At 49.2% G+C, this 16426-nt stretch overlaps 1 protein-coding gene across 1 annotated transcript; it reads right to left on the bottom strand.

Annotated features, from left to right (window-relative positions):
• Positions 1–2343: 2343 nt before the first annotated feature.
• Positions 2344–16426, bottom strand: PPM1N (protein phosphatase, Mg2+/Mn2+ dependent 1N (putative)). The gene is made up of 5 exons (XM_083455663.1): positions 14304–16426; positions 9523–9640; positions 6875–6989; positions 5128–5191; positions 2344–3576 (listed from the first exon to the last, which is right to left on the bottom strand). Exons 1-5 carry the CDS (start codon positions 15228–15230, stop codon positions 3547–3549), a joined length of 1254 nt encoding a protein of 417 aa, XP_083311789.1. The 5' UTR covers positions 15231–16426; the 3' UTR covers positions 2344–3546.

The raw sequence follows: 16426 nt of genomic DNA, 5'->3' as shown, positions 1-16426 counted from the left end.
ATGACATGCTGCTGAGTCCTTCATTTCTTGAGCTGCGCAATTATAACCAGGAAGGAACTTAAGAGGCAGCTGGGCTGGTGGCGAATTGCGAATTTTGTGACATCACAGAAGTACCGTCATTGCGAGGCTCTCTCCATCGCAAAGAGCGGGAGCAGCCTTAATAATGCTTTGGCGAGTCAGACTCGCAGGACTTATCATTATTGACGCAGGACTGATACAGGGAAAAGCAAATGCGCCGTTAAAAGAATGTTGGGGGTTGAATTTCCCTCACACATTGTGAACAACCCACAGCGAGGTATTCAAAGGTCAGTCTGTGCAAGAAACTGAGTTTATAAGTCAGCCGTCAGCCTGAAAGACGTACATTGGAGTGCTTCTGCTTTGCGTCCTTACGATAAATATATTTCCTTAAGGAACAAGGTCCAGCCTGTTAACGGAAAAATCCGAGGGCTCCCTTGGACAAAAACAAAGACACCAACCAGGATTACTTGGAGCAAAACAGCAGCCTGTAGGCTTGGCCTTTATTGATCTGTTGCAACATGGTGCTCCCCTCACCTGCAGGAGAGAGGAGGGACCCAGAAAAATGGTGTGCAAGGCCTTATAAAGACTTTTGAAATTCCCCCCCGTAGATCAAGACCACCCCCAGAAACATCATGCATACATCACAGAAAGGAGGGGTTGAGGGAGGAGTTGTGGTGGTAACCTGAGTGTCTTGTCACCTGGCCGGTTCCCCCCTCCCCCTCCCCATGAGTACTTTCCAGGTGACAGAGGGGAGTTGGCAGTTTCCTGCCTCCAGAGGGAAGAGCTGACTATTGTCCTTTGTTGCAGTCCGTGCTGAATCCACTCCCATATGCAAGTCCGTTGTGTCCTTGATGGTCTTCTGTCTGGGACCATCAAGGTTGTCATGCCAACTGGGCAGGGCTCCTGTGTATGTGTTGGTATGCTCAAGGGATTATGGCTGCCCTGTATCAAACCTTTCCCCATTTTGTAGTCCTTCCTTCATGGAGTAAAATAAAAGTGGAACGGTGCAGATCCGATGTATGGTTGATTTTCTATGAATTTATAACAGAAGCGTAGCGTATGTAGTGTGTGAGTGTGACTGTGTGTGAAGTTTGTACAAACTGAATGATTGGGGGGGGGGTTTTCCTGCGACAAGCCCAATAACCTCATTCTGTATTTTTCAGGCACATAGCCTTTCCTCTTTCCTCATTTGGCACCTGGGTTTCTTCCCCATTTTCTGCCAGTGTGTTAACATTTGCAAACGAACGGCGGTTCGTTACCAAAAGCAACGTTTAATTGTCCCCGAAGACGATGTATTGTGCTACGAGCACAGTCATGAGCTCTAAGTAAGAAACAAACATATTGGATGAACAAATCCAAGCGAACAAGGGGGTGAAGATTTCAGACCGGTACGATGCAACCTCACATGCAATCACGCAGTAGTGGAATGTGAGAAGCTGAGACAGTCTCTCACCAATTACGCCACTGATATTGCCATGTGGAAGCACGAAACTTATTTCCAGAAGACAGGTATATTTGGTACAATAAGAAAAGGAAAAGGAAGCCTTGGAGAGGTTCCAGAACGTTAAATATTTGGATATTTGTGAATACCACTTCCCTACACAAGAGAAAGGGATGCGGGTGGCGCTGTAGGTTAAAGCACAGAGCCTAGGACTTGCCGATCAGAAGGTCGGCAGTTTGAATCCCGGCGACGGGGTGAGCTCCCGTTGCTCGGTCCCTGTTCCTGCCAACCTAGCAGTTCAAAAGCACCTCAAAGTGCAAGTAGATAAATAGGTACCGCTCCGGCGGGAAGGTAAACGGTGTTTCCGTGCGCTGCTCTGGTTCGCCAGAAGCGGCTTAGTCATGCTGGCCACATGACCTGGAATCTGTACGCCGGCTCCCTTGGCCAAAAAAGCGAGATGAGCGCCGCAACCCCAGAGTCGGCCACGACTGGACCTAATGGTCAGGGGTCCCTTTACCTTTACCTTTACACAAGAGGAAAGGATATCTGTGCATCAGATGATCATATGAGAGAGGAACAGGGATCCCAGAAGAACTACGGTAAATTCGGAATCTGTTTTCCGTGTCCTGGGTGCACAGATAAGCGAAGTGTCTCAGAACATGTGCAGAGTGCCCTCATGCCACTTTGGAGGAGCCCCAACCAACTGCCACACCTGGGACAAAGGAGAAGGTCGCCCATAATAATGACAATGTACCCCCGCAAGCAGCCCATGTCTGTGTTAGGAACAAAGGCCTACATTATGTCAGCAAACTTTTTCAGCAGGGGGCCAGTCCACTGTCCCTCAGACCTTGTGGGGGGCCGGATTATATTTTGAGGGGGGGGGGGAAATGAACAAATTCCTATGCCCCACAAATAACCCAGAGATGCATTTTAAATAAAAGGACACGTTCGACTCATGTAAAAACACGCTGATTCCCGGACTGTCCGCGGGCCAGACTGAGAAGGCGATTGGGCCGGATCTGGCCCCCGGGCCTTAGTTTGCCTACCCATGGCATAGTATAACTCAGGCACCCCCAAACTCGGCCCTCCAGCTGTTTTGGGACTACAACTCCCATCATCCCTAGCTAACAGGACTGGTGCTCAGGGATGATTGGATTTGTAGTCAACAACGGCTGGAGACCCAAGTTTGAGCGGCACTGGATAATACAGGCTGCATTTTCCCTTCTGATAAATTCCAGTGGTGGTGATGATTCTTGCAAGTCTTTCCTGTTGGAATGCAGTGTTAAAGAAGCAAAACTTTAAAAGCAGTTAACAAATACCCTGAGAGGCAATTCAAAACAAAAATTTATGGAAAAGTGGGATAGATATAAAACATACAGTATGTTCAAAAATACAGTAAAGGTTCGCTATTTATGCTAGCATTTGATTGACGTGGGAGTGAGACTGAGTTGAGAAATAAGACTAAGAGCACATATTGATATTGGAATGTATTAGATAAAATGTAAAGAAATATACAATAATAAGAGTACATTCATGTGTAAAAAAGGAATATACAACGGGATAGACAGGAAGTCTAGTGTGTTGGTATGTATATGATTTGGGGGGGTTGTTTTTGTTTTTTCTCTTTGTTTTTCCTTTTTCTTTTGTTTCATTTTCTTTCTAGGTATATAAAAATTGTATATAATTTTCGTATACATGTTGGAAATTATATTGTAGTAAGTCCTGTAACGTAATATGACAACGTTTACCGATGTAATATAAGAATGTTAACAAATAAATAAAATGCAAATTCAAAAAAGAAGCAAAAATTATGTTCAGGCAAGAAACAAAATACATGATCTGTTCTAACATGGACTGCCTTTGCCTTGAGTGGCAGCTGTTCCGCTGAGTCCAGATGGTGTTTCCACCCTGGTGGCGGTGGGGAAAAGGGGCTGTGGTGGCCCCAATCCGACTCGCCCTACCCCATCCATTGGCATCCAGATTCCTAAGTTTGCCCAGAAATCCTGGCCAGATTTGCTTCCCCAGCCTGCTCTCTTTCACAAAAATGATTTCTTGGCATCCGTTGTCCAACCTGCACAGCAGAGCGTTCAATCCGAGGTAGCATTCGCACTGGGGGCCTGAAACGAAGAAGGGCAGGGAGAAATATGAACTTGGTTGGAGCACCATGAGCAGAAACAGTGTGGGAAATTGTGTGGGAATGAGAGCAGCCAAAGTTCGTTTTAATTGATCGTATTTTCTGGAAACTTGGGAATCAGTAGCGTTGAGCAATATATAAATTAAATATTTAAATAAAGTCGGATCAAATGAACCAGCCGGTCCAGCTGACAAGCAGCCTCCGCCACACTTTTCACAAGTTCCCAAAAGTTTATTTGGGGCAGCTTAGCAGATGGTTGGGGGACACGGGTGGCGCTGTGGGTTAAACCACAGAGCCTAGGACTTGCAGATCAGAAGGTCGGCGGTTCGAATCCCCGCAACGGGGTGAGCTCCCGTTGCTCGGTCCCTCCTCCTGCCAACCTAGCAATTCAAATGCACATCCAAGTACAAGTAGATAAATAGGTACCGCTCCGGCGGGAAGGTAAACGGCGTTTCCGTGCGCTGCTCTGGTTTGCCAGAAGCGGCTTAGTCCTGCTGGCCACATGACCCGGAAGCTGTACGCCTGCTCCCTCGGCCAATAAAGCAAGATGAGCACTGCAACCCCAGAGTCGGCCACGACTGGACCTCATGGTCAGGGGTCCCTTTAACCTTTACCTTAGCAGATGGTTAGGCTGCTCTGAAACTGGTTTAAGTTTGTAGAATCGATAGCTTCAGAGGACAAAATATCTCTTAGAGGAACTGGCACAGAACCCTGCTCAGATGTCAAGGGGAAATTCTTCTATGACCAAGGGAGAGGCTTTTATGACAGCAACCATCCTCTGTGCTTCTAGTAAGCTTGAACATGATCAACAAAGATGGTTTCATGTGCAGATTCTTAAAATCAATATTACAATCTGCACAAGGAAAACCATCAAAAGTTTGTGGCAAATGGGAGTGAATAGTGTGTTTCCGGAGTCTGTCACAGTATAGAGCGGGGAAGGATTTGTATTAGCAACCCAAAGACTTTTAAAGGGAATTGCTTTAAATCCCCAAAATGCAATAATGAACAGCAAAGTACAGATGTGGATTTTGCTTTCATTGGCTTTTCTCTTTTATTAATGCACTTTTAAGATTGGAGGATAAAGCTGTCATAAAAATTAGTAACTGGGTATGGTAAACTAGCTTGTAAAATCCTTGCACAGTTCAGAGATGAGGCTTATGCACTTTTTACCCTTGAAGGGGAAAAAACAATCTGAATCACAAAATAAATAAAATGCTGTTTGGTGATAAAAAAAGAAGAGCACCTGCTGGATCAGGCCATCCTGGCAAGGAGCCACCAAAAGCTCCTAGCTAGGAGCCCCATCCTCTTTTAAAGCCATCCAAGTCCGTGGCCATCACTGCCTCAAGTGGCAGGGAGTTCCGTAGTTCAATTCTGCCACATGGTGTTCTTTTACCTGCTCCGAATTTCCCAGGCTTCAAACCTAGTTGTCTGGTGTGGTTGTGCCACGAGGAGAACAAAGGGGTTGCCCTCCATGACCCTCTGGACTCCCTTCCAACTCCTACAGACAGTTCAATAAGATCCGGGGGTTTCTTACCGGGACTTCTTGCTCCTCGCGACTCTGCTTCGCCCGCTGATAGGCCTCCATGATCACAGCTCTCCTGTGAGAGGAACAAGGTGGTCACTAGCTTCTGGTACCCCAAGCTGCTTGGCCCTCCTTTCTTTGCAGAAAGAAAAGCTTCTGAGCATAAACAGAGTGCTTTTCATACAACCACCGAGTAAGCACGGCCACAGGTCTGGGATTAGGGGGCACCAACTTTTCTCAATTTAGACTAAGCCTGTAAATGGCCTTTCTTGACAAATGTAGTCTATGCCCTTTTAAAATGTGGTTCTTTTTTGGGGGGGTGTAAAATAAAATAATAATAATAATAATAATAATAATAATAATAATAATAATAATAATTTATTATTTGTACCCTACCCATCTGGCTGGATTTCCTCATCCACTCTGGGTGGCTTCCAACAAAGATTAAAAATACATTAAAATGTCACACATTAAAAGCTTCCCTAAAGAGGGCTGCCTTCAGATGTCTTCTAAATGTCTGGTAGTTGTTTTTCTCTTTGACATCTGGTGGGAGGGCGTTCCACAGGGCGGGCGCCACCACCGAGAAGGCCCTCTGCCTGGTTCCCTGTAACTTGGCTTCTCGCAGTGAGGGAACCGCCAGAAGGCCCTCTGCGCTGGACCTCAGTGTCCGGGCAAAATGATAGGGGTGGAGATGCTCCTTCAGGTATACTGGACCGAAACTGTTTAGGGCTTTCAAGGTCAGCACCAACACTTTGAATTGTGCTCGGAAACGTATTGGGAGCCAATGTAGATCTTTCAAGACCGGTGTTATGTGGTCTCGGCGGCCACACCCAGTCACCAGTCTGGCTGCCGCATTCTGGATTAATTGCAGTTTCCGGGTCACCTTCAAAGGTAGCCCCACACAGAGTGCATTGCAGTAGTCCAAGCAGGAGATAACCACAGCATGCACCACTCTGGCGAGACAGTTTGCAGGCAGGTAGGGTCTCATCCTGTGTACCAGATGGAGCTGGTTATTGGGTTCTTGCTTTTATTTTGGTTTTATATTTATATTGGTTTTTAAGTTGATCTTTTCTGTGAACTGCCCTGAGACCTCCGGGTATAGGGCGGTACAGTGGTACCTCGGATTAAGTACTTAATTCCTTCCGGAGATCCATTCTTAACCAGAAGCTGTTCTTAACCTGAAGCACCACTTTAGCTAATGGGGCCTCCCGCTGCTGCCACGCCGTCAGAGCACAATTTCTGTTCTCATCCTGAAGCAAAGCTCTTAACCCGAGGTACTATTTCTGGGTTAGCGGAGTCTGTAACCTGAAGCGTATGTAACCTGAAGCATATGTAACCCAAGATACCACTGTATATAAATTCAATAAATCATCATCATCATCATCGTCATCTGGACCCCGCCCCAAACTCCACCCACAGGTCTGTATTTGGCTCCACCCACCGGTCCAGAAGCCCCGCCCAGGCCCCGGAATCCTTTAGGTTTCGAAACTTTAGGTGGAGCACACCTTTGTGTGCTTTAGAAGAAACGGACCCCCCTGCAGATATGAGAGCGGGGCAGTGGCGTAGCGTGGGGGGTGCAGGGGGGGCCGGCTGCACCGGGCGCAACATCTGGGGGTTAGGGTTAGGGGGCGCAAATCCACGGGTTAGGGGGCGCAAATTACTTGCCTTGCCCCGGGTGCTGACAACCCACGCTACGCCACTGGAGCGGGGTGGCGGTGGGCGATTCCCAGGGAATGGGGAGGGAGATCATCATACTTACTTGCTAGCCAGGCCTCCCCCAGGGGGAAGGTTAGGGTTCGCCTCTGTAGCCAGACGTTGGAAGACGGAGACGAGATTGGGACCCCCTTCCTGTTCCAGTAGCTCATCGTAAAGCTCTGGGGTGAGATTTGGGGTGGGGTGGGGTGGGAGAAGTGGAGGGGCTGGTTACCTCGATGGCAGATAATTGCCCCATGAGTGACTTCTAGGTCCCCATCCCCCCATTCAGACACAACGGGTCAATGAATAATCATAGTTTAGAGGTCCAAGGAAGTCAGACTATCCTCCACCAGGGCCAGGGCCTTCTCAGTGGTGGCTCTGACCTGGTGGAATGCTCTGTCCCATAAGACCAGGGCCCTGCAGGATTTAACCTCCTTCCGTCGGGCCTGTAAGACAGAGCTATTTCACCTGGCTTTCAATTTGAACTTAGCCTGATCTTTTATTCCCCTTCCTTCCATCCCCCTCCCCTTTTTATGAAGATTACCCACTCTGGGATCCCACAGCTAATTCTCCCCTGGTCTCCTTGCTGGCCCAAGTAGGACCAATTCAGCCAGCTAGCCCTGGTGATCATCTAAGGTTTATTGGATGGATTTCCCCCCTAAATTGATTTTTGAATTCTGAATTTATTGTTATTCACGTTTTATACTGTTTTTATGCTGTTTTTTCTTGCATCAATTAATTGTTTTAAATTTGTTCTTAGCTGCCCTGAACTGGGAAGGGTGGGGTATAATTAAAAATTATTATTATTATTATTATTATTATTATTATTATTATTATTATCATTATTTGAGTCTGCAGAACAGGCACCAAAGGACGAGAGTTCGAATGATCAAAACAGAACCCTATGCAAAAGAGCTCAGCTCCCAGATCTGCTGTTTGGCACAAGCCTTGCAGAACCTGAGCTGCACCTTTGCAAGACCTATGTAACTTTGCAAGACTCTTTTCGAGCTCGGCTTCTCAGATCTATAGCACTGCATGTAGACCTCCAAGCCAAACAAAATGGTGTCCTTGTGTTATGTACTGAGTTGAATGGGATCCAAAAGGCAGCAGTCTGATTGGCCCTAGAACAATAGGAGTCAGAATGCAGCAGTCTGATTGGTCCTAGAACAATAGGATCCAGAATGCAGCAGTCTGATTGGTCCTAGAACAATAGGCTCCAGAATGCAGCAGTCTGATTGGTCCTAGAACACTAGGAGTCAGAATGCAGCAGTCTGATTGGTCCTAGAACAATAGGATCCAGAAGGCAACAGTCTGATTGGCCCTAGAACAATAGGACCCAGAATGCAGCAGTCTGATTGGCCCTAGAACAATAGGATCCAGAATGCAGCAGTCTGATTGGTCCACAGGAACCACCCAATCCAGCTCCAGGTGGAAGTGAATCCACAACCTGATTGGCCTACAGGAGAATTCTGGAATTAGCCAATCACGTGGGGCCCATTGTGTAAATAATGTATATAAAGCAGACATTCTGGGGGAACTTCCATTCCTCCTCACCACTATGAGCTGAATAAAGAGCATGAAATCCACTCTCGACTCCGAGTATATTTCACCTTGGCAGAAAGGACAGCGGAAACTGTGGTGTCTTTAGTATATATGGTTTCATTTATCCATTTGCACAGCCTGAGTCTAGTCTGGAGGGCTCATGGCGTTCGCAGCCCAACAGATCTTGTGTCTCCATTAGTCTTGGGATCCAGCACAGAGCAAGCAGGTCTCTGTGTCTCCAGCTTCCAGCCTCCTTCCAGCTCAGCTCACACCTCAAAGCACTGGCTATTGCTCAGATAGGTGAGGGGGCTGAAGCAAAGTCCCACCCGTTATATCCTGGAGGGCCTTGCGACTCTTGCAACCTGGCTCATTCTTTTGGGATGCGGATGAGGACACTTTAGCTCAGGGGCCAGCAAACCTTTTCAGCAGGGGGCCGGTCCACTGTCCCTCAGACCTTGTGGGGGGCCGGACTATATTTTTTTTTGGGGGGGGGGGTGAACGAATTCCTAGGCCCCACAAACAACCCAGAGATGCATTTTTAAATAAAAGCACACATTCTACTCATGTAAAAACACGCAGATTCCCGGACTGTCTGCGGACCAAATTTAGAAGGCGATTGGTGAAAAAGTTTGCTGACTCCTGTGATGGACTATGCCAGGGGTCAGCAACCTTTTTCAGCCGTGGGCCAGTCCACCGTCCCTCAGACCATGTGGGGGGCCAGACTATCTTTTTGGGGGGGGAATGAACGAATTCCTGTGCCCCACAAATAACCCAGAGATGCATTTTAAATAAAAGCACACATTCTACTCATGTAGAAACACGCAGATTCCCGGACTGTCTGTGGGCCAGATTTAGAAGGCGATTGGGCCGGATCCAGCCCCTGGGCCTTAGTTTGCCTACCCATGCTTTAGCTCATTGTTGTGCAAAGAAACCTGTCTGAGTAGCTCACCCACAGAATCCTCTGTTAGATTCTAACCTTCACTTGGGTACCCAAGAACTGGGAGGGAGCCAGGGCATCATCCAAACTGACCCTCCCAAAAACCCCTCACAGCACTACTTTCCCTTCTGTTATTTTTCCTCCCCGTTCTCAAAATCCCACTCCTCCCTTTTGCCAGCGGCCAATGAGGCCTGCCAGGCCTCGCTCTGTCACGGCTCAAACGGCGTACGCACCTGCCACTCTCTTCTCCAGGGAAGCATCCAGCTCCTGCTCCTTCTGCAAGGCCTCCTGGGAGACGCCCGGGGCAGCTGGGAAGCAGACCACGATGCAGGTCATGTTGTCACGGCTGCCCTGCAGGGAGAGCGTAGAGCATACCTGTCAACTTACAGATTTGAAAATAAGGAACCAGCAGCCTCGAAAATAAGGGATCAGCAGCCAAAATAAGGGATTTTCCGGGCACAGGTCTGTTCGACTTCTGAGCCCCTCCGAGCCAAAGGCAGAAAGCCCAGCCAGCAGCCAAACGGAGCCTCATCAATAAGGGACAGCAGCAGGAAATGGCACTGAGATAAGGGACTGTCCCGCCAAATAAGGGACGCTTGACAGCTATGGCGTAGAGTGGTCTGAGGATTGTGTCCTCCCGCCTGCTTAGCAAAGCAATTGTTTTGCAAGGGTGACAACCATCTCCTTCAACCTGGATGACCTTATTCTCCCTGGACAGGGAGGTGCAGGTGCAGACAGCATGTTAGAGCTGTGCGCAGGTATGCATGGTGCAAAGAAAGTGAGAATGTGCAGCTTTTTAAATAGCATTTTTAATAGCATCAGTGTTGGTGCTGACCTTGAAAGCCCTAAACGGCTTCGGTCCAGTATACCTGAAGGAGCGTCTCCACCCCCATCGTTCTGCCCGGATGCTGAGGTCCAGTGCCAAGGGCCTTCTGGCGGTTCCCTTGCTGCGAGAAGCCAAGCTACAGGGAGCCAGGCAGAGGGCCTTCTTGGTAGTGGCACCCGCCCTGTGGAACGCCCTGCCTGTGGAACTGTGACTCCTGCATTGCAGGGGGTTGGACTGGATGACCCTTGGAGGACCCTCCTAACTTTACAATTATGAGATTCTATAGCTTATCTTTTCCGTTTTCTTTAGAGCAGGGGCAGGAGAGTTCCCTGGAGCCCAGTGAAATTCGGAGGGACACCTGTTCCCCTCACCTGCTGCTTGAACCTCCTTCAAGATGCTCTACGGACCGCAGCTCCTTAATGAACTCTTCTGGATCTCACCTTTCCTGCTCCTCCTAAACGACTTCCTGATGCTCCACTGTCCTGATTCGTTAATCCTGAACCTCCAGTGCCCTCGGTTGGCAGCTGCTTCCTTAAGCCCTTGGGGGAGGAGGCTGATGTGTGTTAATCATGGCTGGGCCCAGGAATGGAGATAAATGCCCAGCAGGAGAAGGAAAAGGTTCCCACAGGGCAGCAAAAATCTTAAAACTGAATGCGGAAAGTCCCACAGATCCAGTTAAGCCAGGAAGATCTCAGGTTCCTCTAAACTTGGGTTGGCTGGTTTAATGCCCAGCTTGCTGGGGAAACTCAGCCAGATGGGAGGGGTATAAATAATAAATTAATATTATTATTATTTCTTTGTAATAATTTATTATTATTATTGTTATGTACTGAAGTTCTCACCCTGGGACAGCAGGGGGATACTGTAGATAGTTATGCAAATAAGGGATCGGAAGTGACGTACAGTGATTGGATAGTTTTAGAAAATTGTTACAGTTACGTTGTACTGGAGCTCTATATAAGCAGGCTGACTGAACCCTTCAGTTCAGTTCTGTCCTGGCCTGTGAATAAACAAGAGCTGTTTGAAGAATCGCTGTGTCGTCTGATAAGTTCACCCACAACTTAACAATTATTATTATTATTATTTCTTCAGCCTGCTTAATGCTTTAATTTTCATTCTGGGGAAGGCGAGTAATTTTTCCTTTCCTTTCAAGGAGTTGCGATTCCTGCATTGCAGGGGTTGGACTGGATGGCCCCTGGGGTTCCCTTCCCACTCTGTAATTCTATGAAATGGAGGCAGTGCGAGATTTTACTTTCTTGTGCTCCATGATCACTGCAGATGTTGACAGCAGCCACGAAATTAAAAGACGCCTGCTTCTTGGGAGAAAAGCAATGACAAACCTAGACAGACCTAGACAGCATCTTAAAAAGCAGAGACATCACCTTGCAGACAAAGGTTCGTATAGTTCAAGCTATGGTTTTCCCAGTAGTAATGTATGGAAGTGAGAGCTGGACCATAAAGAAGGCTGATCTCCGGAGAATGGATGCTTTTGAATGATGGTGTTGGAGGAGACTCTTGAGAGTCCCATGGACTGCAAGAAGATCCAACCTCTCCATTCTGAAGGACATCAGCCCTGAGTGCTCACTGGAAGGACAGATCCTGAAGCTGAGGCTCCAAGACTTTGACCACCTCAGGAGAAGAGAAGACTCCCTGGAAAAGACCCTGATGTTGGGAAAGATGGAGGGCACAAGGAGAAGGGGACGACAGAGGACCAGATGGTTGGACAGTGTTCTCGAAGTTACCAGCATGAGTTTGACCAAACTGCGGGAGGCAGTGGAAGACAGGAGTGCCTGGCGTGCTCTGCTCCAGGGGGTCACGAAGAGGCGGACACGACTAAACGACTCAACAACAACAACAAAATTTCTGTGGTTACTTGCCCTTCCCCCTAAGGTCCCAGGGTGGGTTACGGGATCAAATCACAATATTAAACAGAATTTAGAACACCTTGCCATTGTCAAAATAAGGTGGCTCTAAAAAGACGCACCTTCTGTCACTATTTCGGGAAGAACTGTCTGGCTGCAAGAGCTATTTGACAGTGGAACGAACTCTTCGAAAGTTCAGCCAGAGGGCTCTCCATCGTTGGAGCTTTTTAAGCAGAGGTTGGAAGGCCATCTGTCAGGGATGCTTTAGCTGTGATCCCGGGGAATTATTGCCGGGGAATGAAGAAAAGCCTTTGCAAGTTCTGCGGTTCCTTTCTATGCAACCTGCCCTAGCTGAAGGATGCTATTTCCGGATTCCAGAGTCCTCCCATTCGGAGGTAGCATGCCTTATGATTTACCCCACTTACTGGTTTGCTCAAACTACAAAAACTTAGGAGCAGCCTTGTTCAATGATTTACATCTCCCAGCTGGGAGGTCGATTGGATACCCGACTTTTTATTAAGGGACAGGTCTCCATACACCTCTGATAAAGAGCCCTGTTTTGCCTTTAAAGTGGCAATTTTAAGGACTCGTAGAATCACAGAAATGTAGAGTGGGAAGGGGGCCCTGAACATCATCTAGTCCAACCCCCTGAAATGTTGTCCCATACAGGATTCGAACCTGCAGCCCTGGCGTTATCACCACCGCAGAAACATTTGTAAGGGATGATAAGTTACCGTGCATTTTTTCAGGGGAGCAAACGCTTGTCTGGCTTTATTTTAACCGTGTAATGCGTTTTATTTATTTTGTGTTTTGCAAAGGCATCAATCATAATAGGGGTTAGACTAGATGGGCACTGGGTGCCCTTTCCAATGCTGTCATTAGAATCAAAGAATTGTATAGCTGGACAGGACCCTGAGGGCTAACTAGTCCTACCCCCCATCAATGCAGGAATCGATACGATGCAATAATCTTTATTGCCATTGTCCCATACAGAACAACGAAATTGAAAAAATCTACTTCAGACATTCAAAAAACCAAGCCTGCTATCCCAGCCTCGTGAGCCCCCTAAAAACTCTGATACCCCATAATTAAACACAATATACTCCCGTAGAGACTACTTTACACTTCGTTTAAAACCAAAATCGCATTTGGATAGAAACTGTTTCTCAGGCGGCTAGTCCTAGTCTTTATAACCCTGGACCTTCTTCCAGAAGGCAGAAGCTGAAAGAGATCATTTCCGGGGTGCGCACTATCCTGCACTATCTCTGCCGCTTTCTTATGGCACCTGGAAGCGTAGATTTGATCCAAGGAGGGAAGAGTGCACCCAATTATTCTCTCTGCAGTCCTTACAACCCTGGACAACATTGTTTTTTCCCTGGCTGTGCAGCTCCCAAACCACACACAGAGACCATAAGTTAATACACTCTCAACAGTACAATGGTAAAATGCCATCAACAGGTCCTTTGAGAGATTATTTTTCTGGAGAATTCTCAGAAAATATAACCTCTGCTGTGCTCTCTTCATCAGGTCTTTGCTGTTTTCTCCCCAGGTTAAGTCATCTCTCAACTCCATTCCCAGAAATCGAAACACTGAGACCTGTTCCACACACTTCCCCTCAATAATGAGTGGCTGAATATTCAATTTACATTCCCTAAAGTCCACAATAATCTCTTTTGTTTTCTTTAAGTTAAGGAGTAAATTGTTTTTCCTGCACCACTCCCCCAACTGCTCAGCTTCCTTCCTATAGGCCTCAATCTCAATAATCTGAGACATCTAGAAATCTAAAGGTAAAGTCCAGTCGCGGACGACTCTGGGGTTGCGGCATTCATCTCACTTTCTTGGCCGAGAGAGCCGGCGTACAGCTTCCGGGTCATGTGGCCAGCAGGACTAAGCCGCTTCTGGCAAACCAGAGCAGCGCACGGAAACGCCATTTACCTTCCCGCCAGAGTGGTACCTATTTATCTACTTGCACTTTGATGTGCTTTTGAACTGCAAGTTGGCAGGAGCAGGGACCGAGCAACGGGAGCTCACCCCATCGCGGGGATTTGAAGCGCCGACCTTCTGATCGGCAAGTCCTAGGCTCTGTGGTTTAACCCACAGCGCCACCTGCGTCCCTTCTAGAAATCTAGTTGGCCACAATTTCCACGACACTGAAAGCCCCTGGGAAGGTTTCGAAGCAGAGGTTGGATGGGCATCTGTCATGAATACTTCAGCTGAGATTCCTGTATTGCAATGGGTTGGACTAGATGATCCTTGGGTACCCCTTCCAACTCTACAGTTCTATTAAGCTAAGTGAGAACTCCCTGCCTCTATCCTCCCCCCTCACCTTGTAGAGGCAGGAGTCCAGCACGCACTCGCAGACGTCCCGCGGGCTGCCGGTGAGGCAGAGTCGCGAGCGCACGAAGGCGCACAGCCCCGCGTTGTCAAAGGTGTCCCAAACCCCATCGCAGGCCAGCACCAGGAACTCGTCTTCGTCAGGGCAGCGCTCTAGCTGGTACACCTCGGGCTCGGGGGACACCGGCTGCTCGGTGGGGCCACGCCAAGACACGGCCTTGTAGCCGAAGTCGCCCAGGGCCCGGGAGACGGCCAGCGACCCGTTGACCCTCTGCAGTACCACCGTGCCGCCGGCGTTCTCGATGCGCCGCCGCTCCCTCGGCTTGGTGGGCTTGTGGTCGTCGGTGTAGAAGGTGACGGCGGCCGAGCGGCAGAGGAGCGCCCTCGAGTCGCCCAGGTTGATGAAGTACAGGTGGCGGGGCGACACCAGCACGGCCACGGCAGTGGTGCCGGCGTGCTCCCAGGCCTCGGCCCGCGACAGGTCCTGCATGCGCCTGTCAATGGCCAGGAAGGCCTCGCGCACGGCCTCCTTGACGGCTACGGGGTCCTCTTCCTGGCCGGACAGGGCCTCGGCCTCCAGCACATGCCCGAGCAAGTGCCTGGCACAGAACTGAGCCACCGTGCTGCCAGCGTGCCCGTCGTACACAGCAAAGAAGGCCCAGCCGGCCAGGGCCCCGGGCAGCTGGGGCTGAGCAGTGTGAGCATCTTCCATGTGTGCCCGCCAGCCTTGCATGGAGCCCAGGCCATACCTCAAGCCTCCCACCTCTCCTTCCTCCAGAAGTTTCTCCGTCTGGGGCTTGTCCAAGAAAAAACTGGGGACTTCCTGGGCCTCCTCGGCTTTGAAGAACAACGAGACCCTTCTCTCGGCTTCGGCCACCAGGAGCCTCACGAAGGTGGCCATGCTCAGGAGCTTGGCCATAAAGCGCAACGTGTTCCCCGCAATGTCAAGGGGGCTGGGGCCTCCCCTGGAGGTCCTGTCTTGCTGTGTCCTTGAAGAGCAGAAGAACAGGACAGCCTGTTGGGTCAGGCCAAGGGCCCATCTAGTCCAACATCTGCTCCTTGCAGAGGCAACCACAAGCCCCAACCAGTGCTCTCTTTGAGGGACGACTCAGGCCGGCATCTTGAAAGATGTGCTAGGGATCTCTCTTGTCCCTGGCGACCACCCGCTCTCGGTCGCCGGTGGCTCGCAGATCCTCTTCCGGAAGGCTGCACAATTTGGCGCCTGGCGGTCCCTGAGCTTTTGACGCCCGTTGTGCGATGGGTGCTGCACGTTAGCCGAGGAGGGTCGTTACAGCGCCGCAGCCTCAGTTGCTGCTGATGGTTTGCCCATGGGACCACCGTGGGAGCCCAGGTGGTCTTTGCTAAAGTCCTTCCTCTTTAGACAGTCCACACAGCATCCCCTCTTCCGAAAATAGCATCAGCTGTTCACCCCCAATGTTCCTGCTCTGCTCCCGGCTGCTTCCAGCATCGTCTCTGGGTCACTCCCGCAGCTGCCACCCCCTCTGCCCTGCACCCATCTGTCCCCACCCTCCGGGAAAGCCGTTCCCAATTGGCTCTCGGCTTCGGCATTAGCCCAGCGGCTCGTAATCTCTTCATCCAGCGCTAAATATGGGGTTTAAAAACCCCTAATCCTCTCCTGTGTCGGAGGCGGACTTTGCAGGGACTCCCACTCGGGATTCACCTGCCCCCCCACTCCGGCCGCCAGATGGTGCCTTTCGTAGCAGCCAGCTGGAGATACGGTTTCTGTTTTTAAAGCCAGGCGCCTCTTAGGGCCGGTTACGAAACAGAACCCAGAAGGTCGCAACCTTTATCCCGGTATTGCACTCCTTTGCAAATGGCCCAAATATGTTTCCTTCTGCATCACCGAATTGTAAATTGGTGAATTGAATTGGGGAGCATGAATCGGTGCAAGATGTTTTTGGGATTTCATTTTGACGGACATAATAAGAAAACGTCGCCCAAGATTAATGTTACCGAATGTTTTCGATGACACCAACATAGATATATTGTCAAAAGAACCATTCTTCTGTATGACATTGGCAGCTCAGATAGTCTTTACAGGTCAATGGGAAACAGCCCCGAATCTTACAAATCTGGACTGATACCTGATAATTA

The sequence above is a fragment of the Podarcis tiliguerta genome (genome assembly GCF_965153285.1).
Source record: "Podarcis tiliguerta genome assembly, chromosome: 8".
Classification (NCBI taxonomy): Eukaryota; Metazoa; Chordata; class Lepidosauria; order Squamata; family Lacertidae; genus Podarcis; species Podarcis tiliguerta.
The sequence above is the reverse complement of the archived record's forward strand: the minus strand, read 5'-3'. Positions and strand labels throughout refer to the sequence as shown.